This window comes from Gigantopelta aegis, chromosome 10, assembly GCF_016097555.1.
Source record: "Gigantopelta aegis isolate Gae_Host chromosome 10, Gae_host_genome, whole genome shotgun sequence".
NCBI classification, from domain to species: Eukaryota; Metazoa; Mollusca; class Gastropoda; order Neomphalida; family Peltospiridae; genus Gigantopelta; species Gigantopelta aegis.
Window position 1 is genome coordinate 35,446,515 of NC_054708.1, and position 24,422 is coordinate 35,470,936.

Genomic DNA, 24,422 nt, shown 5'->3' on the forward strand with positions numbered 1-24,422 from the left:
AAAACGAGTCGAACGCCGTTAAATTCTTACACTTACACTCAATGACACTACATTGTGTCATCATTATGTAGCTTCGTATTCAATTCGTTTTAGATATTTTATCGTAATTGCACTTTGTATCCCTTTTTTTTATTGGTACAGTTGATTAAATTACATTTTTTTATTTTTCAAATATGATCAGATGCATTGGTAATCATCATATTTAAATACAAAGAAACGAGACAAAGGGAGATAATTTAATCATGCACTTTTACAAAAAAGTAAATACGATTTCTATATTTTTACTGTAGCTAAAATAAAGTGAAAATATGACTTTTCACCAGATATGACTTCTCTGTTTTCCGTAGATCTGTATATTTCTTTGCTATGTATATAATAAAGAAATTTATCTAGTCAGTATCTTGACAAAATATATAGTGACAGTAAATATACACATACTATGTACAATTCAGAAAAAACCATAACTATCACTCACATCCCTTGGTATGGAACACACGACTGCCATAAACATAGATATTAGCTGTGTCTGCTGCCAGGGGTATGTTGTCTGAAAAACAAATATCTAACAAGTATTAATAAATAGTACTGTTTATCCCCGGCTTTACAGTCTAGACTCAAAGTTTTAATAAAGTCTCACAAACAGCATGTAGTTTAAGTTTGAAAATTTTGCTAAAGTTTTGACTTTGATCTTTAAAGTTTTATATTGATGTAAAGAAATAAGGAAAGGAATAAATGGTAACAACAAATCTTGTCACATCATATCTCTGTATCGGGAAGTTGACTGTGATACGGACACCCAGTGTCACATAATATCTCTATATCGGGAAGTTGACTGTGATACGGACACCCGGTGTCACATCATATCTCTGTATCGGGAAGTTGACTGTGATACGGACACCCAGTGTCACATCATATCTCTATATCAGGAAGTTGACTGTGATACGGACACCCGGTGTCACATTATATCTCTATATCAGGAAGTTGACTGTGATACCGACATCCAGTGTCACATTATATCTCTATATCAGGAAGTTCACTGTGATACCGACATCCAGTGTCACATTATATCTCTATATCAGGAAGTTCACTGTGATACCGACATCCATTGTCACATTATATCTCTATTTCAGGAAGGCGACTGTGATACCGACATCCAGTGTCACATTATATCTCTATTTCAGGAAGGCGACTGTGATACCGACATCCAGTGTCACATTATATCTCTATATCAGGAAGCTGACTGTGATACCGACATCCAGTGTCACATTATATCTGTATATCAGGAAGATGACTGTGATACCGACATCCAGTGTCACATTATATCTGTATATCAGGAAGTTGACTGTGATACCGACATCCAGTGTCACATTATATCTCTATATCAGGAAGTTGACTGATACCGACATCCAGTGTCACAATATATCTCTATATCAGGAAGTTGACTGTGATACCAGTATCACATTATATCTCTATTTTATCCAGGCATAACTACTCTAATAGTGAATTGAGGTTGCACACTGCCATGCAATTCAATATAATTTCTATGTCAGATGAATACATTCTATGTATTGTGTGAAAAATACAACAATATCGAAAGAGCTACATGACTGCTAATTTTAAGGAATACTCTCTCTTGATAACTACCTTGCAAAAAATCAACATCTCTGTTGTATGCACATCCAATGTCTAAAATAAATAAATAAATAAATAAATAGCACACTTACACATAAAGGTTTGAAGATACCAAACGGCTCAGAATCAGGCGGGAAACCAGGTAACACAGAAAAATCACCAAGTAAAAATAGTTTTATCATCATATCCAAAAGAACTTCAGTTTTCCTGAAAAAAAAAAAAAAAAAAAATAATGACAAATTTCTAATACAAAAGCAACATATTTTAAGGTGTGAGATTGTGTTTTCTGTTGCTGATAACAAACCCATTTAATCTTATTTATTTATATCTTGATCAACGTTTTTACAATTTGCACACAATAATTATGTCTCATATACCATAAACCTTTTTCTGTGCACTGTTATGAACATCCGTAGGTACAACTATAAACCAAGTTTCACTGACCTGTTATGAACATCCGTAGGTACAACTATAAACCAACTTTTACTGACCTGTGATGATCATCCGTAGATACAACTATAAACCAAGTTTCACTGACCTGTTATGAACATCCGTAGGTACAACTATAAACCAAGTTTCACTGACCTGTTATGAACATTCGTAGGTACAACTATAAACCAAGTTTCACTGACCTGTTATGAACATCCGTAGGTACAACTATAAACCAAGTTTCACTGACCTAGGACTGAGTTTGTGAGAACCTGATGTAAATGCGAAACTTTAACACCACTGTTGAAACATTAATATCTATAGTTTGCCTTTTCACTTTGTAAAGGTGAGACAATAAAAATTTTACATTTTTGTTATTTTCAAATTGTAATTTTTTTTTTTATGTCAAACCAAAGTGGAATCATTGAACAAAAATACTTTAAATGTTTGCTGTAATGATTATACCAATATATTACTAAAACAACACCAACATCCTGTTATAATATACTGTCTGGAACAACTTTTGAGATGGAATAAATATTCTCCCCAAGTAAGTCCCCACAGACGACGCAAAACCCATGTAACAAGTCATAGCGTTCTTACTCTGATCTCTAGTAATCTGAACAAGCTATGTGGATTATAGTGTGATAATTTTTCGGTTTAATATTTGCAAGAACCAAAATATAATTGTGGTCAATACTTAAATAAACAAGAAAATAAATTGAAATGCAATAAAAGAAACGTGTAATAACCAAGAATGAGGTATACATAAAAAATCTGTTTGAATTATATACTAAATGACAGACATATTCAGTAATTGTGGTGATGAGGTACCAAGTTCGTTTAGTCTTCAGTTGATATCATGGGAACGGGCCTGATGCTTATAAAACGTTTAGAGTTTAGACTTAAGACTCTAATAGAGTTTGCCGGTCTCGGTAGCGTCGTGGTTAGGCCATCGGTCTACAGGCTGGTAGGTACTGGGTTCGGATCCTAGTCGAGGCATGGGATTTTTAATCCAGATACCGACTCCAAACTCTGAGTAAGTGCTCCGCAAGGCTCAATGGGTAGGTGTAAACCACTTGCACCAACCAGTGATCCATAACTGGTTCAACAAAGGCCATGGTTTGTGCTATCCTGCCTGTGGGAAGCGCAAATAAAAGATCCCTTGCTGCATGTCGTAAAAGAGTAGCCTATAGCGGGTTTCCTCTAAAAAACAGTGTCAGAATGACCATATGTTTGACGTCCAATAGCCGATGATAAGATAAAAAATCAATGTGCTTTAGTGGTGTCGTTAAATACATTTTTTTTTACTTTACTAATAGAGTTTGAGACAGTAATGTCATGGCAATGCCATACAAACTGCATGCACGTGACATCATTCGAGTGCTATAAGCACGGGTCACGATATCACTCAAGCATTAGTATTCCCGTCATAATGCACAAAACACACACACACCCAAAAAAAACCCACCCAAAAACATAAGAACAAAAACTGACCTTCTGTCCAGACTGCAAACAGTGGTTCTGAACAGCTGTGCTACTTTCTCTACAAGTGTTTCACTTATTGCACAACACTCTGGCTTCCCGGACACTGAATCGAGTAAGAGTTTGAGTATGTCGGTCAACACGTGTTCAGATATGAAGTTAACGATGTCCTTGTCAGACTGGTTCGTTTCAGCCAGCGTACACAGACACATGACAACAGCACACGACCGTGCAGACGATTCCTGATCACCGTCGCCTAAACCTGCCAGGTAAATATCACGGTTAAAGAAAACTTTTAGTATTTAATAAGTTACAACAGATTACCTGCATTACATTTTCTTATCACATACTTAAAGATACACTCATTTTTCTTTACATATATGTAGTAGTGTTGGTATAAAATGCTCCTATTAGCAGTAGCTAGTGGGAATATCCCTATTAGCTCTTTTGGTAGAGCACTGGATTCTCATACAGAGAGTCCATGATTAGAAGCCCCTCAGTGGACGTTGATTTTTCTTTACATGTATATGACGAGGACATATGGTAAAGGACTTCACAGATGAGAGAAGAAACCCATCATCTCCACCCCATGAGCTACTCCTTTCAATTAGCAGCCAGAGGTTTTTTTATATACAACATACAGAAGACATACATATCATGGCTTTTGTTAAACCAGTTGTGGAGCACTGGCTGAAACAGGAACTAACCCCACTGGCCCAGTGGTGGAGCACTGGCTGAAACAGGAACTAACCCCACTGGCCCAGTGGTGGAGCACTGGCTGAAACAGGAACTAACCCCACTGGCCCAGTGGTGGAGCACTGGCTGAAACAGGAACTAACCCCACTGGCCCAGTGGTGGAGCACTGACTGAAACAGGAACTAACCCCACTGGCCCAGTGGTGGAGATCGATTCTAAATCTGTCATGCATCAGGCAAGTACTTTACCACTGGTAAAAGTACAATTATAGTTTATTGTCTCGTCTTCATCATTTCAACAAATTTCATTTTTAAAATGAACAAATATTGGCAAAAATCTTTTATTTTTAACTGATGGTGACTGTTAGCCTTACAAGTATGGAAAATAATGATCCAATGCAATTTAGGATATTGTTTACCTTGTTCAGTGTAATATTAAATAAAAATGTTTCGACATGTTTACCAGCCATGCTTATGAATGAAAAAAATCCACAGTGTAGTATGATTTGGCAATTTTCCTAAACCAAATGACAACAGAATGTGTTCCTATCAGTAATAAAAAGGATTTGTCCACATGGTTTAAACTTATTTTATTATAGTAAAAGTAAATGGTGTTGGGATTGGCCGACAGGCTAATGCCTATATTAAGGTCTCTCTCTACATTTTACAAAAATACAATAATACATTGTAACTCACACTGAAAGCGAAAGAAAAGAAGAAAAGGGAGAAAGGAAATGAACAAGGTTTATCGGTCTACTTTACAGAATATTTTTTTATTACCTAACATTGCACCCAAGACAATTTTTTTTATTAAAATACTGAAATAATAATATCAAATTAAAAATTCCAATTTAATTTCTATATTACCCAATACACTCTGCCCAAATTATCACTCACTAGCTAAAATACTGCAATACAAAATTAGTTTAAATTTAAAAAAAGTAAACTTGTTTTGTTTAACAGAGCACATTGATTAGTTAAAATTAAAATGTCCTCCAGTTTTACTTTAAATCACCTGATACACTCTGCCTAAGACAAAACATAAGTTGTTTGCAGACAGGCTCAACAATTTCCACGTGTGTTGCTAATGAGGTCATGGCTGTAAGTATGTATTCACACGATGGTGTGAACATCCTCTTTCCTTCAACTAATACACATTCCATATGCTCTGAAATTAGAAAATGAAGAAATTAAAAACTACAAGAATTAGAACTCTAGTTATGTGGATTAGGTGATACGATATTTAAAAAAAAACAGTCTTCACAGAAGAGAAAAAATATACTTCTTAATTGGATACAATTCACACTAAGGTTATTCTATTCTGGGTATCTATGAAATAGTTACCAAAGAAAGAAAGAAATGTTTTATTTAATGACGCACTCAACACATTTTTATTTACAGTTATATGGCGTCAGACATATGGTTAAGGACCACACAGATTTTGAGAGGAAACCCGCTGTCGCCACTACATGGGCTACTCTTTTGGAGTCGGTATCTGGATTAAAAATCCCATGCCTCGACTGGGATCTGAACCCAGTACCTACCAGCCTGTAGACCGATGGCCTAACTACGACGCCACCGAGGCCGGTAAAAATAGTTACCAATGCAGACACATAGTGAAAAAATATGTCTCCATTGTTATCAAATATCTAACTTTTAGAAAATAAGATTTCAGTTAATACAAATTATCATTTAAAAAACATTATTGACTGTTAAACTTACCACTTTGAAGATGAGATATGAGTTTTGTTAATACTTTCTCTTTTATTAATGATGGGTATGTCTTGGAGAGTTTTGAAAGAGTGGCAGTACTTGTGTGTCTGAAAATGAAATAACAAATTAATAAACAACTTCATAAGTGCATTGTTCTCATGTTTATGGGGTACATTTAGCTCAAATTAATGTATAGTGAACCCCTTTTAACCTAGACACCTGAGGGACCAAGTAAAAAGAAACGTTCAGGACCCATATACACAAAACATCGTAAACCTAGTTTTACACGTAAACGTAAATCTACGACTGAAGAGCTATTCACGAAACAACAAAAACGTAAGTTACATGTAAAGTTGGACGTAAATATAAGAGTGCCTCCGGTTACAACAAACGCTGCACGTAAGTCATGTGTATGTAATAAATCAAGCATGATCGCCGTTATTTACTATTATTTATGGAAACTGGCAGCATTTCCAATAATTGAAGCAGTTTGCGATGGCGAATGCCCACGGACTGAATATATTTTTGTTGGTGATCGAACGGATGTTTTCGACTTGGCCAATTTCTCCTGAGTTATCTTTTCCTTTTTAAGAAATGTCCTCAAGTTCATACCAAAACGCGGATCCTCACCAATACCAAAATGCCATGATTCGCCGTTTGCGATGTTATTGTTGGCAGATGACAAACGAAATTGCATTTTGCACATTTGTTATTTACCCGGTAGCCATCGTTTCTAATGTTTTTAAATTTATTTCTCCGGTGAGAGTGTCCAACTAAGTTACGTTTACATTTACGACCATCTTTGAGAATAAGGTGCTACTTGCACGTAAACGTAAATCTACGGCAGACCTAAGTGCTAGTCATAAATTTACACCTTTTTGTGAGTATGGGTCCTGTTCTGAACTAATACTTAAGAAGTGACCATGCAAGTGGTCTAGTTTTACGGGAAATTTTCATTTGACTCTGTAATATATATTTTTTTGTACACATGAAGTTATTGGAAGGTAAAATATGGCTTGGAAAACATCTTTAATATGTAATTTTAGTCATCAAAGTCATTAACATGTCACAATGGCAGCAAACACAGGATAGTTCCTTTAATAACAATGGATAATATGTGAAAAAGAATTACAAAATAAAATTCTAATTTACTCTGCACATAAAGTGAAATTTGGTTGCCTAATCCGTAAAACCAGCAGAAATGATCAGGTTTTGGTTTATTCTGAAAAATTATTATTAAAATGATTTAAAAAAAAGAAATGCATTTATTGAATTAAAATAAGCTATGTTGTATTTGCCCATTTACGGACTTTAATGTTGGTTTTGTATTTGACCATTTGTGGACGTTAGTGGTGGTTTTACAGTCATAAATATCTGTTTCAACGACTCCCAATACATGCCACTGGTAAAACTCAATTTGTGACACTAAAACCAGCATTAACGTCCGCAAATGGTCAAACTAAACATAGTTATCCCGTAATTAAAATATCTAAGTACTGACAAGTACGCAAAATCAACATGCTGTGGTGTCTTTCAAGAATTTTTCACAACTACCTCACGGCCTCATCTGTGTCCTTCAGTACCATTTCCGACAGTTTCTCGGCAACCATGCTGACCTCACTGAGGTCAAGGACATCTGGCAGTTTAAAGAGAGATGTGAGACAGTGAACACATGAACACCTCAATTCACTGTTTTCATCACTTAGACCAGATTCAAGGTTTTCCAAGATGGATGCTTTGAAGTCTGCAATAGGATTGGGAGCTGAAAGAATTTTAAAAAATCAAAGAACAGAATGTTTGCTTGACACAGAATAGAAAATGGAAGGAATGTTTGCTTAACAATATGTCAGCACATTTTAAACTATGGCTATTTTGTGTCTAACATATGGTTATTTCGACACTTTGTCGAGAGAAAAAAAAAGATAGGATAAAGCTTTTCCATAGAGACGACAATACATATCACAGACTTTGGTGTACCAATTGTGGGGCATTGGCTGGGATGGGAAAAATACCACTGAATATGATTGATTCTATAAGCATCACACTTCTACGCCTGAGCTGCATCCCAACACCAAATACCTGCTATTCTTATTTTGTTCTTATTTTAGACATATATTTGTCTACTCGTAAGTAAAATAAATGTCAGGACCCACTGCAATCCATCTCACCTCAGGCAAGCACTCCTGGCCCATAATAATAAGGAATGTAAGGACATTGTTTAACACCTCAAATATAGGCTATAATTAGGTATAATTAGCTTTTAGAAACACCCCAACCACCCCAAACTCCACAATCAATACATTTATTTAACAAAAACTCTGCAGAATTAAATTAAATAGGACAAGACATCATAAGAGTAACCTCTCAAATTACTCACATTCTGAAGTATATGTGAATTTTTCTCCAGCATCGAGAAAATGACTAAGCAGCTCAACTAAACTTTTCTTCTGGTGTGTCTACAAATTAGAAGCGAAGGCTGTATTAATAACATTTATTTTTTATTTAGCATAACAGAGATGCAATGATTATAACAATAAATTCCCAGGTACATGCAACTTTGATAACAACCATCTACAAACACAGAAATGCTGCTGTAGAATTTTCAGGTTTTTTACAAAAAGGCTTTCAAAATACATTGTTTCCTTCCATGTTTTATGCACCTGTGTTCCTGATAATAAAGAAATTATTATGCTCAGGCTTGCTACACAAACTATGTGAACTTCATTTGAGAATTATAAAAACAATCCACAAACTCATATCATTAAAAATACATATTTATGCTTGTGCCCCACCCCCCGCTGTCACTCACTCACTCACTCTCACCCCCCCGCGCTCTCTCTCTCTGTCCCCCCCCGCTCTCTCTCTCTCTCTCTCTCTCTCTCTCTCTCTCTCAATCACAGGGTAATAATCTTAACAAGCTATACTGAATGTATCTTCTCCTCCAATTCAAATTTCCAGTTTTTAGTGCACCCACAGTAAAAATACTAACAAAACAAACCCTTAGTTGAAGATAGTTTTGCGTAACGACACCACTAGAGCACAATGATTTATTAATCATTGGCTACTGGATGTCAATCATTTGGTAATTTTGACATATAGTCTCAGACAGGAAACCTCCTACATTTTTCCATTAGTAGCAACAGATCTTTTATATGCACAATCCCACAGACAGGATAGCACATACCATGGCATTTGATATACAGTCGTGATGCACTAGCTAGAACGAAAAATAGCCAAATTGGCCCACTGATGGGGATCGATCCTAAACCAAACGTCTATCAAGTGAGCGCTTTAACACTGGATTATGTCTCACCCTAACTGTTAGTTAGAAACCGATCATATTTCTGAGATGAAAAGGCAAACTTTCTGAAAATGTCTTAACTTGACAACAAAGGTGAAACATTTTCCCGTAATGTTTTAGGAATTGATAGCTGATTTTAACAGCAAACTTGGTACAAATTTGACTATTTCACTACAACGAACATCACCAAATAAAAAGATTTGAATAATAGTGTGTTTTGTGCACAATATGCTAAAGAAGATCCAGTATTTTTAAAACCGTGCCAACTGCTCCAAAATACAATCACCATACATAAAACAAATGAACATAATACTTTAGTTATAATTTTCATATACATACTATTTGTAACACCCAATAGCCGATGTGTATTTTGGTGCTTGGGTGTCGTTAAACATTCATTCATTCATTCATTCATTCATTCATTCATTCATTCATTCATTCATTCATTCATTCATTCACTCATTCAATTAAATTTGTAAATTATGTTATCAATTTATATACATTTTAAGCCAAATATAGGGGATAACAAATGTTTTTAAAAGTCACTAGCCACAGGACTAGTGGGTTTGTAAATCCCAGTAGCCCACCAAAATAATGCACTAGCCCAAATTTCGGATCAATTACAACAAACTTTATACAAGGCTGAAAAACAATATGTTTTCGGGAAACCAACCTCTGTAGTACCTAAAAGAAAATGAGCTGACCTTTTTTTCAATGTACATGTTTTTTAAAGATTTTATTATTATTATTATTAACATGTAGGTTAAAATGGAGAAAACTTCGAGATTGACAATCCAGCTGAGGCTTTGCAAGAACTGAAGTATGAAGTTGACATGAACAGCTAACTTTGTCCTGCACTGGCACATCATGAGACAGTCGTTCAGTGATGCAATAATATAGACAGCAGAGCAGAGATCCTGGAAAACAGCCAAAATTCAACTACGGCAGAGCGGTCCGCTGCACTATAATCACGATATACCCTGAAGTGAAACAACGCAAATACCATACAGTTGGTATTCATTGCAGTCCCAACGCCTGGTACTAAATAAGCAGCAAAAAGACGATCTTCTCTGCATCGTACATGAACACTGATAGTGGGTTGATAATCCTCAATAGACCATAGAAACGGATGCGGTAAAAAAAACCCAGAACCACGTGACATCAACTGGATGATTGTTGCCGGCCGCCAACGTACAGATCAGTTGAAATTCCACGAAGCAGTTGTCCGAATGATAGCTCAACGGACCTAGCGCTAATAACTTCCGGAGACCGCAGAAGTGACAATTGAGTTGCAAACTTCTGGCACCAATGGATGTAGAGATCGACCTGCTGAATATCTTTGTAACATCACCAATCAACAGACAAACAGTTGAACAGCCCAAAATATTCGTCATGGGATACTGTCTTCAGCCCCAAACCGTAACACTTGTAATCTTCGAACTGATGACAGCAAGCAAGAAAACCATGATGAATTCCTGCAACCGGCTGCATGTCGAAGACCATGCAGCAAGGTTTACCGCAACTCGTTGAATTGATATGGTAACCAAGACGGATGCTGTAACTGAAACTGTAGCAAAAGATGCAAAAGTATGCTGTCATAAGTTTTCTTGATGACCGTTGGTTGTGAACAACATAAACAAAAACCCTTCAGAAGCCGGAGACAAGCATGTCAATGCCCAATGTCGCACTGCCGTGGTGAATTGAACCGTCAATGTCCCGTCAGCTCCCTGTGATGTCCGAGTCTCAAGACTGTGTAAGCCATGCCTCCTTTGGAAGCAGCACATGGAAAGCAGTGAACAGTTGACGAACAACACCATACCATAATACGACCCATCATAGATGGGCATATAAAAAAGTATTATCTTGTACAGGTGTGAAACATTATCCAAACTGCTAAACACATTAAACAGGTCTAGCCGGCTCTGATCTGTTATCATGTAAGAAATTGTCTTCCCTGATAGCCAACATTCCTATCGCAAGTAACCGAGGTATTAAATTAGAAGACAACAGATAAACAAGCATTCTGAGAGTACTACTAAAGCAATACATGTCCCGTATCAACTAAATTCAAGGGACATACTTCTCAGCCTGTGAAAAGTGGGTAACTCACCATAAAAGTTAAACTTGATCGGTAACAGTACAGGATAAAGGTATATACCAAATTTCAGGTCAATATCTCAAGGCCTTCTGAAAACAATGTCCGGGAAACACATTTTCATAACTCCTAAGTTAAAGGGCAAGAACTACATTAAAAAATGGGTCAATCGTTATGAAAGTCAAACCTGATCCCTAACAGTACATGATAAAGCTTTACACAAAATTTCAGCTCAATATCTCAAGGCATTCTAAAAACAAACGTCCGGAAAAATATATGTGGGACAGACATACATACGGATGGACACAGACAGACAGAAGGACAGAGATGAAACCTATAGTCCTCTCCGGTTGGACCAGTAGGGGACTACCCGGTAATAAGCAAACAGCAATTCTAAACATAACTGGGGTTGTACTTCAGTTATACTAGCCTGTGAATTAATTTTCAAGACTAGCCAATAAGGTTTCTGAAAAGTCAACATACTGCATTTCTATATTTGTACTGCTCCAGTAACAATGGGACGATCACTCTGACCACTGTACAGTAGGCAGGATCTGACACCTCTGCAACCGATAACAACAGTTTTCCACTCGGGTGTAGTAGTCGAAGATCGGGTTCACAAAGATGTCGCCTACACTCTGAAAGCAAGAGAAGTGCATCTAAGTAACAAGATACCCCAAACAAAACATAACTGAAGTCATAATGAAAATTATACTCATCTGGTTTATTTTAAAAAATTAAAATATTGTAAGACTTGATACTTCACTCTAGAAACCCTGTTTTATGGACAGTTGCAACACACAACAAACCTTTTATTTGTTAATTTGGATATTCAGCTTAAAAACATCAGACTGTCTTTATCCAAAACAAAATGCGAAAAATAAAGACAATTTGCTTCATTTGACAAGAAGGGACCTGCAGTTAAAATGAAAGGAAAACACTGGTACTGATGAGTTAAAAATATATTACAAGAGCCAGTTTAAAAATAATGTAGGAAACTGTATTAGTTATTATACCTTGTAAAACATCGTCAAGAAATGTGTGAAGTGATGTTTTCCCTGATTTTCTCACCACAGCCTGAGAGAGAGTTCGTACGATCGCCTTCAGGGCCTGGAGAGCAGACGTGACCACTTCGTCACTGCTCGACATGAGGATCTTCAAAGAAAGGAAAAAAAATTCAGTGACACCTCAGCACACTTTTAAATTACAGCTATTTGGTGTCTATTATATAGTATTTGGTGTCTAATATATGGTTATTTGGTGTGTAATATATGGTTATTTGGTGTCTAATATACGGTTATTTGGTGCCTACTATATGGTTACTTGGTGTCTACTATATGGTTATTTGGTGTCTAATATACGGTTATTTGGTGTCTAATATAGGGTTATTTGGTGCCTAATATACGGTTATTTGGTGCCTAATATACGGTTATTTGGTGTCTAATATAGGGTTATTTGGTGTCTAATATATGGTTACTTGGTATCTAATATATGGTTACTTGGTGTCTAATATACGGTTATTTGGTGTCTAATATATGGTTATTTGGTGTCTAATATATGGTTATTTAATTTGGTGTCTAATATACAGGTATTTGGTGTCTAATATATGGTGATTTGGCATCTAATATAGTTATTTGGTGTCTAATATAGTTATTTGGTGTCTAATATATGGTTATTTGGTGTCTAATATACGGTTACTTGGTGTCTAATATAGTTATTTGGTGTCTAATGTAGTTATTTGGTGTCTAATATACGGTTATTTTGTGTCTAGAGCACATTGATTAATTAATTATTGTCTATTGGATGTCAAACATTTGGTAATTCTGACATGTAGTTATCAGAGGAAACCTGCTACATTTTTCCATTAGCAGCAAGGAATCTTTTATATGCACTTTCTCACAGACAGGAAAGCACATACCACAGCCTTTCACCAGTTGTGGTAAACAAGAAAAAACCCTGACATGGGCGTAGGAAGGTGCCAAAAAGTGTGGGGCACACACACACATATAAATACATGTATAAATATATAAAAACCATCGCTACTGCTTAAAAGTAGGGGGCACATGCCACCACCCCTTTTCCTATGCCAGTGCCTGGTCTAGAGACAGAAAGAAAGAAAACCTACTGCCACCAAATAGGCTGCTCCTGATGTACTAGTTATCCCTGGTGAGAGATCCTGCAATCCACATTTATTTTTGTACATGTAAATTTCTGTGGATTTATTTATAGTCCATGGGAATTAGATCTCAATGAACTGTATGTAACAATACAATGCAGGTCGTAACGAAGTGCATAACAGTTAGAAAAAACAGTATTAAGAGGCTTCTTCCTTACTTTTCTCCAAATTTAATACAGTACAAATTAAATTGTTATAAATTCAAATTATATCCTCTGCATGACATGTTGCATTCAAGACTGCTGTTTTTAAAAAAACATAGCAAGTATTAGCTTGTACCTGTGCAAATTAATATAAAAAACCTTGCTGAATATTCAAATTGACAAATACAACAGTGAAATGTTTTTTAATAATGGACACCAGTGAAAAAGATGTTCAAAGTAAATGATATCATATGATGAAAAGGTACAATGGGATGTATTACATTCAAGTGAGACATATATATATTCTAGTGGGAGGTATTATATTCTGGTGAGATGTTTAACATTTTATAGGGATGTATTACATTCTAATGGAATGCATTACATTCTGGTAAGATGTTTAACATTTTATAGGATGTGTTACATTCTAGTGGAAAGGATTACATTCTGGTGAGCTGTTTAACATTTATAGGATGTATTACATTCTAGTGGAATATATTAAGGATATATTACATTCTAGTGGAATGTATTACATTCTGGTGAGATGTTTAACATTTTATAGGATTTATTACATTCTAGTGGAATGTATTACATTCTGGTGAGATGTTTAACATTTTTATAGGATGTATTACATTCTAGTGGGACGGATTAGATCAAAGTGCAACATATCCATTTGATACAAACTTAAAGATATTTTCAACTGGATGGGCATCATGAGAATTTCTTCATCACATTTTATTGCAAAATTAATTCACTGTATCATGTTATATTGTTTACATCAGCATCAGTAGTGTTTTGAGGACAACTTTTAACAAAATAAAACCAATATATAATATACTACTCAAAAGAATTTAAGGGTCAAAAATTTATAACCAAATAAGTTTCAGAGTGTATTAGATTGATGATGTAAACTACACCAAAAATTTAATTTATTGTTCCATATTTACAAAAAACCACAAATAAACATCACTGTATACAAGAAAGTCACATGACATGCTGTCAAAGTTGAAGGTTGTCAAACATGGATTTTACACATTAGAACATTTGTTTAATAGTGTGTGAATCCACCCCTGGCGCGAATACACTCGACACTTCGTTGCCTCATGCTGTTGATCAGACGTCTGAAGAACTCTTGGGGAATGGCCTGCCACTCTGCCATAAGAAGTTGACCCAGATCATGAAGGTTGGCCGGAGGGGCATGGTTATCCCGAACTCTCCTGCCTAATTAGTCCCAGGCGTACTCTATTGGGGCCAAGTCAGGCGAATATGCTGGCCAATCCATCCTGGCGATACCTTGTTGTCTGAGAAAGTCCGTTACCACCCTGGCGCGGTGGGGTCTGGCATTGTCATCCTGCAGAACTGCCCCGCCGCCAATCTGCCGAAGGCCTGGGAGAACCAACGGCCGGATAATCTCATTCAGATAGCGGATTCCATTCAGATTGCCATCCACCACATAGAGGGGGGTCCAGTGGTGGATAGAGATGCCGCCCCACACCATGACGCTACCACGAACCGGTGACGTTGTCTAACATTAACGTCAGCGAAGCGCTCCCCAGGACGTCTGTAGACACGAACCCAACCGTCGTTGAACTGGAGACTAAACCTGGACTCATCAGTGAACATCACTCGACCCCACTGAACACGTTGCCACCGCAGATGAAGTGTGCACCAGTGATGTCTGGCCGTTCTGTGACGTGGTAGGAGTGGTGGTCGAACAGCCTGGCGACGGCAGCGTAGATTATTGGCTCTCAGACGATTGCGTATGGTTAGATGAGACACTCGAGTTCCAGTCGCAGTCCGCAGATTGTCACGTAATCGGCGTGCAGTGGTTGTGCATTGATGTAGAGCCATATTGGTGATGTAGCGGTCCTCTCTATTTGTAGTGCTTCGGGGTCTTCCCGAACGTGGACGATTTCGAACAGAATTCGTTGCTTGGTACCGTTGCCACAGTCGGCCAACGACACTCTGACTGACACCAAGTCTCAGAGCAACATTTCTTTGCGTATTGCCATCCTGAAGCCAAGCAATAGCCCTTCCTCGATCTTCGATAGTCAGTTGACGTCATACCATTGTCAAATTTGGAGTGTGCACCGTACACGAACGCAAGCTCCAATTATATGGAAATTCAGCATTGGGAACATGGAATACACATGCAAAGCATGCAAATGAAGCGCTTTGTGAAAAAGCAAGTTATGGGCACTTAGCAGACCTTTCGCTTTCGCCCTAATTTACGTGCAAATGTAAACATGTTTTCGCCATTAGAACTAGTCGACAGTGTCAATGACAGTGGATTTTAATTCATTTATGGGTTGCTTAGACCCACTTTCGTCAAAATGGAATAATACCATGCGTGACATTATGGTCTAGCTAATATAATTGACATTCAGAAAATAATGTCGAAAATATCGTCTGACCCTTAAATTCTTTTGAGTAGTATACAAGTCGGACATTTATTATTTACCGTATTTTCTGGCCTATTACACGCACTGGTGTATAAACCACACCCCTTGGTTTTAGACCAAGTTCCGACCTTCATCCGTACATAAACCACAACTTTAAATAAGCCGCAGTTACAATAAAGCCACAAACTTAATTACAGTTAATTATTGTTTGTATTTAATAATAATAAAGAGATCCATTCTCCCCTAAATTCAAACAATAAATAATTGTTGATTGTGTTGCGTTCAGTTTCATTTCATGTAATGATTAAGTTTCGTAAACAAACACACCATTGACAAATCCCGCTATTTTTACGAAAATATGAACAAGAACTTGGTAATGCATTGTTCGTAATCTTGCATTAGTAGCAAAGAAAAAAAGAAATAGATGATAACATTTTATTTGTTCCAGTTTGATTACAAAGCATGAACCAAAAAAGATGCACAAGTAAAAATTATTAGTACTCAATTGATTACACGTGTTTCTTTGTAACCTAACTAGCATGACGTGTGCAAAAATTACATATTCAAATGAGGTCGGGTCAAGCTGGATATATAGGCCAGTGGCAGTGAACCGAAACTAAGCACGGTCCTGTTGATCGTTTAGTTTCAATCAATTGTTTTATAACTTTTAAACGACAGCCTTTTAAAAAAATTATTTGTCGAGAATTATATATTTATAATATATATATATAATTACAGGTAATATAATGAAATACAACAACGTAATGCTCTGTATAAATTAGCGGGCTAATTAGATTGGGAATGTTGTCATGTAATAAAAACATTACAGGTACTCCGATTGCTTCGTACTGAACTTAAAATCTGACATATTAATTAAAAACATTACAAACAGGTAACAAACAGAGGCATTACAGATATCAAGAAACTGTTTTCATGTCATTGTTAAGGTCCGGCTTTTGCAATTGGCCGTAAATGGCCATGACATTGTAATTATGTCATGTGACATTGTTTATGATGCCACTGGCTTTGCTACAAACTATAACAATATTACTTTGTATAATATGAGGCAAATCATATCATAATAATATCAAATAAACATATCTGATGCACTACTAACAATAAATGTTACAGAAATCAAACTAAGAAACTTTGCGGTTGAATCTATTTTTGACACCATAAGTATAACCATACACAAGTGTTGAATTGTTTCTAGCCTGACTAGACTATTAATAAAGGGCCATTCCATAGTAATACTTCAGTCCCAGTCATTTGGTATGCTATATTATTATAACAAAGAAAAAAAAAAGTGTGGTTTATACGCACGGCGGTTACCATAAAATTCATAAATAATGTGCAGAGTTTTATAAACCGCACCATGCAATTCACAGTAAAAACGTACTGGCTTATATGCTGAAAAATACGGTAAACCTTCAGAGATAGGAATCAACTGTAAGTACCAAACTTTATTTTGGTAATTTCTGTACCTTCCTTTTTCACAATTATGCAAAGATACCAAAGAAACCATGAGATCCTTTGTGAAAGTTCCAAATGTATCTTTGAAAACAAAAAGAAAAAAACAGAGAAGAATTTTTTTTATTTAATTATACACTCAACTCATTTTTAACTAGTTATATGGCATTGGACATATATGGCTAAGACCACTGAGATAATAAGAGACGAAACCTGTGCCACTACTCCATGGGCTACTCTTTTCGATTAGCAGCAAGATATCTTTTACATGCAACATCCCACAGACAACATAGTACATACAACAGCCTTTATATAAAAGTTGGAGCACTGATTGGAATGAGCAATAGCTCAATGGGCCCACTGATGGGGATTGATCCCAGACCGACTGCACATCAGGCGAGTGTTTTACTAATGGGCTATATCCGGCACCACTTTCAAATTAGATATATTGCAATAAATATTATTTACGTAACTATCAAATGATAATAATAAACTGGTGCAGTCAATACTGCACATAACTAGTAACAGTAGAGGTTACCTCTCTCTTGATACACGAGAACAGTGAACCAAGAAATTCTTTTAAACAGTCGGATCCATAAACTTCTGCGCAGACAGCCTGTAAGTACAAACATTACCTGTTACCCACAAAACAAAATCTGCTGAAAGACCTGTTTTTAAATATACATCTAAAAACAAATATTAATTAAGAAATTCTGAAAGCATGCTAGAATTTTATAAAATGCAACCAAACATGTGCATCTATTACTTTAGTATTAGAATGAAAGTTCTATTGTATGCCATTAGAAGGTAGTCATGTAATGGACAAGATAACACATATGTAAAAAGAATGTATTCTGAACAAGTGAAAGGACAGTCTATAAATTAATGTTATTGTTCATAAGTGTACTATATGGATGTAGGAAGGTGCCAAAAAGTGTGGGTGCACACACACACACACACACACACACACACACACACACATGTATAAATATATATAAACCATCACTGCTGCTACAAAGTGGGGGGCACACGCCTCCCCCCCCCCCCAACTTCCTACGCCAGTGTACTATGTTAGCTCAACACTTTGTCATTTCTGTGGTGCTCTACATAGAAAGTGGAGGAAATTACTACTAACACAAATGGTTAGCTTCCACTGGCTTGACTGTCAAAACAAATGCTAACTGCTGTTGTTTGGTTGATGTGAGCTAAGTTTAAAGTTTAAATTCTGTGAAAACAACTCAGCATTTTCTGTTTGCAGTGATCTTTAAAAGTGACATTTGCAAGTTGCGTTAATAAATTATGCATTTTAGCGCGTGTGTGTGTGTGTGTGTGTGTGTGTGTGTGTGTGTGTGTTATTTAAAACCCACACATGTATACAGTAACACAAATAACATATCATTTATTCCATAGATATAAAATCCAGTCTACATGTTTAAACTATAATGGCAACAACCATGATGTAAAAGAAATCTAGTAGTAATCACAAGCTAAAAACCCCAACCAAAACAACAAAAACCATGAGCTAAATCAATTGAAACAATAACTAACCAAGATAAAACAAATAGGGCTAGCTGTGTGTGTGCAGATTTGACCGAATCATGTATTAAAACTTAAAAAATAGCAGAAATCCAGTTATTTTCCAAGAAATCATTACATAAATTATTTTGTCAAATTAAAGCTAAAATAGGGCGATGACAGAGCTAACTCTGTCCAATGACACTTCATACTAACTAACCAGTAAGCAAATTAGGTAAAACCAAATAATACCAGTGTCTGCAAGGAATCAATTTTGGCACTCTGGACATCAGACGACAGTTTCTCAAGGATCAGGGGCAAGCAAAATGGAGCAAATTTGGATGAAGCGGCCAGACATCCACGCAATGCCACGATGAGGTCTTCTCTTGTTATCTTATTTGAATCACTGACTGGCTGGACAAAACACATTAAAACACTGGTGATATAGAAACACATTTTAAAAATGTGTGAAAGCAGTCATACATAGAACAAAAAAGGTAGCTCTCTCTTTCATTTTTTCAAAAATATTAAATTATTGGCTGTTTATTAATGTTAATGTAATATATTATGTTTGACTAATAATGTGTCACAAATTATCATTTGAAACACTGAATTCATCATATAATCGAATTATTGTAGTTCAGAACCTTTTAACACAATGATCATAGATTTGCAAAAGTAACAAAATTAAACTTTAAAAGTAAAATATTTGACACACACACACACACAGATTATTTAAAATATTTTTGTCTACAAATTCTAAAATTTTTAAATTTCTTCTCCAAATTGTGATGAATTTTTTTACCTTGTTCCATTAAAAATTTCAAAAATGTTTAACTTGTAATCCAACCACAACCAGACAAAAAGTTATTCCTAACATACTACAGTCGAACCTCATTAATCCGGACTCCGATTATCCAGAAACCCCACTTTCCGGACAAAACGAAACGGCTACTTTGCAAATTTATTCATTAGTCTGGATATTCAGCTTTGTTTTGACACCATTTTCTAACGGAAAACCAACCAAAGAAAAGAAAACGTCACGAGATTACAGCCTGCGAAAAGAGAGAAATATGTCAATACAAAGTTAAAAATCCCAAAGCTAGTCTTGATATGATGGCAAAGTATTTCGGTAACACTTTTGGTCATGACATCGGGAAGTTGACTATTGGCGACATTGTGAAAAATAAAGAAAAATGGTTAAGCATTGCCGAAGATGAATCCGCAGTCACGAGTCCGCCATGCCAGGAACCAGAAACTAGAAGAGGCAATGTACCTATGGCTGAGCGATATGTCTGGTAGAAATGCAGCAATCAACGATCAAATATTGATTGAGAAAGCAAAAGAACTAGGTGCTAAACTGAACATAACAGATTTCGCATACTCCCGTGGGTGGTTGTCACGGTTCAAGTCCCGACACGTCACCAAACGCGTGTACGAGGGGGAAGCAGCAAGTGCCAACAACACTGCAGTAATGAAACCGGACTGGGCCCAAATTACACGTTAGCATCAAAGCCAGTGAAAGGGGTTAAACGGTCAAAGGAGAGAATAACAGTTGCATTGTGTGCAAATGCTACCAGGGAAATAAAAATTAAGCCATTCGTAATTGCCAAAGCTCGGAGACCACGTTGTTTTGGAACTGATTTCAACCCAGAGGTGTATGTCCGGTACAGACGCAACAAGAAGGCGTAGATGACATCTGAACTGTTCTGTGATTGGTTGAGAGCTTTTGATAGGCAGATGAAGTCACGAGGTTGCCATGTTATTCTGCTTGTCGACAATGCCACTAGCCATGGTTTAAGCATGTGCAGTTAACCAACGTAAAAGTCCATTTCTTGCCACCAAACACCACAGCACATATTCAACCAATGGTTGGAGGAATCATAAGGACATTCAAGGCATATTACAGGAGGTATTTGGTCCGGCTTTACCTGCAGTGTGTTGAAGAGAACGAACCTCGAGTCGTCAGTATACGACAGGCATTGAGATTTATAAAACAAGCGTGGGGTGATGTGAAACCATCAACCATCAGTCACTGCTACAGTCAAACTGTGCTATTAGACAATGCCATATTTCAGATTACTTTGTGAAATATTGACTGAGGTTTGTGCACGTGTGCATGTGATATTGAAGGTTAAACAAATAAATGATTGTATTTCATGCTTGTTTATTTTTGTTTTTTAAAATTCTTTTGTAATGAAAGGGAGACTACTCTGGACATGATTCAGTAGTCCAGAAATTCGTTTATCCGGTCAATTTATGGGAAAACCATTCTGTCCGGATTAACGAGGTTCGACTGTACATGTACTAACTGTTGTTTTTGCTATATTACAAAATATTGCTGTATTCACATTATGTTCCCAGCAACACCACTTACTGGAGAAAAGTCTATGGGAAAATAGCATGAGGTAACTTCAAACATTTCTTCAACGAACACCCCTGAAATCAGACCATTTGTTAATATTTTATAAACTGTGTTAAAAATATTTGATCTTGAAACAAAATATGCTTGAAGAATCAGTTTTTATTCATCTCAAATATATATTTTTAATGACTGTAAAATAATGCTCTACCCAATATAAACTACTTGACTGAAATTGAATAATTAAAAAACAAATTGATGTAAAATTATTAAATTTTTCACAAAGGAAATGTCCATTTCAAAATATATTTGCGAGATGCCAGTTTTACATGAGGCACATATAAAGCAGATGGCTTAGTTGTAGAGAATCACAACTTTAAACTGTAGTAAAATTAAGGCAAATATTCTAACCATAAAAACTGCATAAAATGAAATTAATAAAACTTTCCCCATGACCATGATCAATGTGTGGAACCAACAACGGATATTGGTACTGTCTTAACAACAACTCTTGCTAGCACAAATAAAGAACATAATTATTAAAGTTTTGTCTTTTATTAATGACTTATAATTCTTCAAGTTCATATAATTTTAACACTGTATAACATATTACCCATATTAATGCATTTCTTTCATTAAAAATGTTAATTGCGACTGTACGTCGAATTGCTACATCAGTTATTTTCACATCTTCGAAGATTTAAATTTATTACTCAGAATTAACAGTTGGCATATTTGTTTGTTAAAAGTCTTACTGTATATCTTTGCCTATAAGTACCACCCCCCATAAAGAAATCAACTACAATGTGCATAAATAGATATTATTATGTTAGCTTGTGTGTCGTACTGATTTTACAAACGAGTGTCAGGATTGTTATATTGTCCAGAGAGCAAGGGTAATACATGAATCCTGACAGGAGTTTCATAAAATCAGTATGATTCACACTCGAATGTAATACTTTCTTTATTATCCATAATACATATTTTTTTTACAAATAGACTAAGAAGGACCGTATCAAAATGTTTGAAATGTAACAAGAAGAAAATGAAATTGTCATTTTCCAAAATGATGTAATTTTGGTAAGCGATTACACAGAGCTAAGACTGGAGAAGCCACATTATACTATGATGTAAAATTGTTATGACACACATGTGTCATACAACACACGTGTCATACTGGTTTATATTTCATGGTATATCTTAAACTATGTGGATAATAAAGTTGCTCAGTAACATGTTTTTGATGACAATGCCATCTCACCTAGTGAGAAATTGTTTGTGATCGTTTGTGCTAGTTTGAAAGCTATCAGCAGATTCCGTGGATCTCTCTCAGTGTCCATAGCCTGAATAAATCCAAACACAAAATCACTTCCCATGCGCTGCAACTCTGTAAATAACAAAAAGCAATTAAAAATTGTTAGGGGCTATTCACAAAGATCAACATTTTCACATACAATTATTATTATTATTATTATAATTTTAATGAAAACAAAAATCAAGTCTCTCCTGTTAAAATCTTCACCCTATAAATTTAGACCAAACATGAGGCCTGTATATATGTAAAACATTGCAAGAAGTGATAATTTCATATTTTAAAAATTATTCTGCTTTCACTCGAGCAGTATTTTGAATTTTTTTATTCTAAAGTTGAATTTGATGAAAATATTTCAGGAAAAAAAATATCACTAAATATAAACCCATCCAGATACCACACTATTATAGTTTTCAGTATCAAAGTAGTGGAATAGACAGGATTACCATTCATCCTGTGTTGCAGAAGTGATGATAGAATTGTGTAGACAGAGAACCGGTCTTTCTGTGCAAGTGACATGCAGTGCACCTCCTTAAAGATCTCTCGACATATCTTCTCGCCACACCCATCTGGCAGATTGGGGCAACCACTCTGAAAGAACCATGGTGGTTATGTAGTGAACTTTAATGTAGATTTACTTACATATTTTGTAAATAAATAACTAAATTCACAAATCTGGGGTTAGCTACCTAACAAATTTGTCACATTTTGAAGAACTGACCAAAAGTGTCATAAAAACCTATGAAATATATCTATTAAAACAACTTCACAAAAACTGTCAGTATTTTGTTACTGGGACATTAAACATGTTGTATCTTAACAGTGGAAATGTGCTTATGAATCCATACTGCTACTCAGTAGGAGAAGCATATACATGACAACAGCTGGTTTCCTCTCTAATTCTAACACACTAACCTCTATCTAGGCCAGACGGCTGCATTGTGAGATTACCTTCTTTTTTTTCTTCAGTAATTTTGTTTGCACTTGATTAGGGGGATGGGGGCATAAAGGCTTTTGAAATAACAAAAATTAATTATTTTTATTAACAATTTTTTTTTTTTTGTATAAATAAATAATATAGGAATATTAACCTTCAGTAAAAACTATTTATTGTCTGCTATGTCCACCAGAATAAAAATGTATTGTAGTGATTGATTAAATAGGGGAGATGACTCCAAAATATGAACAAAAATTAAAATATCTGGAATGATCTGCTAAAAGTCTAAAACAACTTATAAACTACATGTAAGTACATTTCTATTATTCTAAAGCTTTATCCATGTCATCATGTTGAGTGACAGTGAAGTTATTCAAGAGGCGGGGATCGAGAGTACTTGTGTACTTGGATATCAGCAACAGACTAACCACTGTCCTACCACTCACCAGAGCAACAAGGCCGTGAAGAGCGTACGGCTGTACAGCATGGTGATCACTCAGCTTCCCACACAGAAATGTCAACAACAAATTCACTGAGAAAACAAAATACACACAAATAGGTTTTAACTGATCTCAATACAGGGTGGATGAAGGATTTTTCTAGGTACGGGGGTGCAATATTTAAAAAGAGCACCAACAAGTATTTAAAAGTACACTAAGGTCAACACCAGACATTGAGCACACCATCATTTTAGCTTCGTGTACAATAAATATAACACGTCCAACAGTAATTTTTATTAATGATATATTTGATGAATG

The 24,422-nt window shown here is 35.9% G+C and overlaps 1 protein-coding gene across 1 annotated transcript in view; it reads right to left on the bottom strand.

Moving 5' to 3' along the window:
* LOC121384078 (MMS19 nucleotide excision repair protein homolog) overlaps positions 1-24,422 on the bottom strand; it is a 44,010-nt gene that overhangs the window by 7,950 nt on the left and 11,638 nt on the right. Inside the window, exons 4-18 of the mRNA XM_041514300.1 lie at positions 24,111-24,196; positions 23,174-23,318; positions 22,677-22,802; positions 21,431-21,492; positions 19,306-19,467; positions 18,077-18,154; positions 12,367-12,505; positions 11,834-11,988; positions 8,332-8,410; positions 7,509-7,716; positions 5,964-6,061; positions 5,257-5,409; positions 3,559-3,808; positions 1,725-1,839; positions 476-547 (exon numbers count right to left, since the gene is read on the bottom strand). Coding sequence (XP_041370234.1) covers positions 476-547; positions 1,725-1,839; positions 3,559-3,808; positions 5,257-5,409; positions 5,964-6,061; positions 7,509-7,716; positions 8,332-8,410; positions 11,834-11,988; positions 12,367-12,505; positions 18,077-18,154; positions 19,306-19,467; positions 21,431-21,492; positions 22,677-22,802; positions 23,174-23,318; positions 24,111-24,196 — 1,928 coding nt within the window. The remainder of the gene's footprint in view (positions 1-475; positions 548-1,724; positions 1,840-3,558; positions 3,809-5,256; positions 5,410-5,963; positions 6,062-7,508; positions 7,717-8,331; positions 8,411-11,833; positions 11,989-12,366; positions 12,506-18,076; positions 18,155-19,305; positions 19,468-21,430; positions 21,493-22,676; positions 22,803-23,173; positions 23,319-24,110; positions 24,197-24,422) is intronic.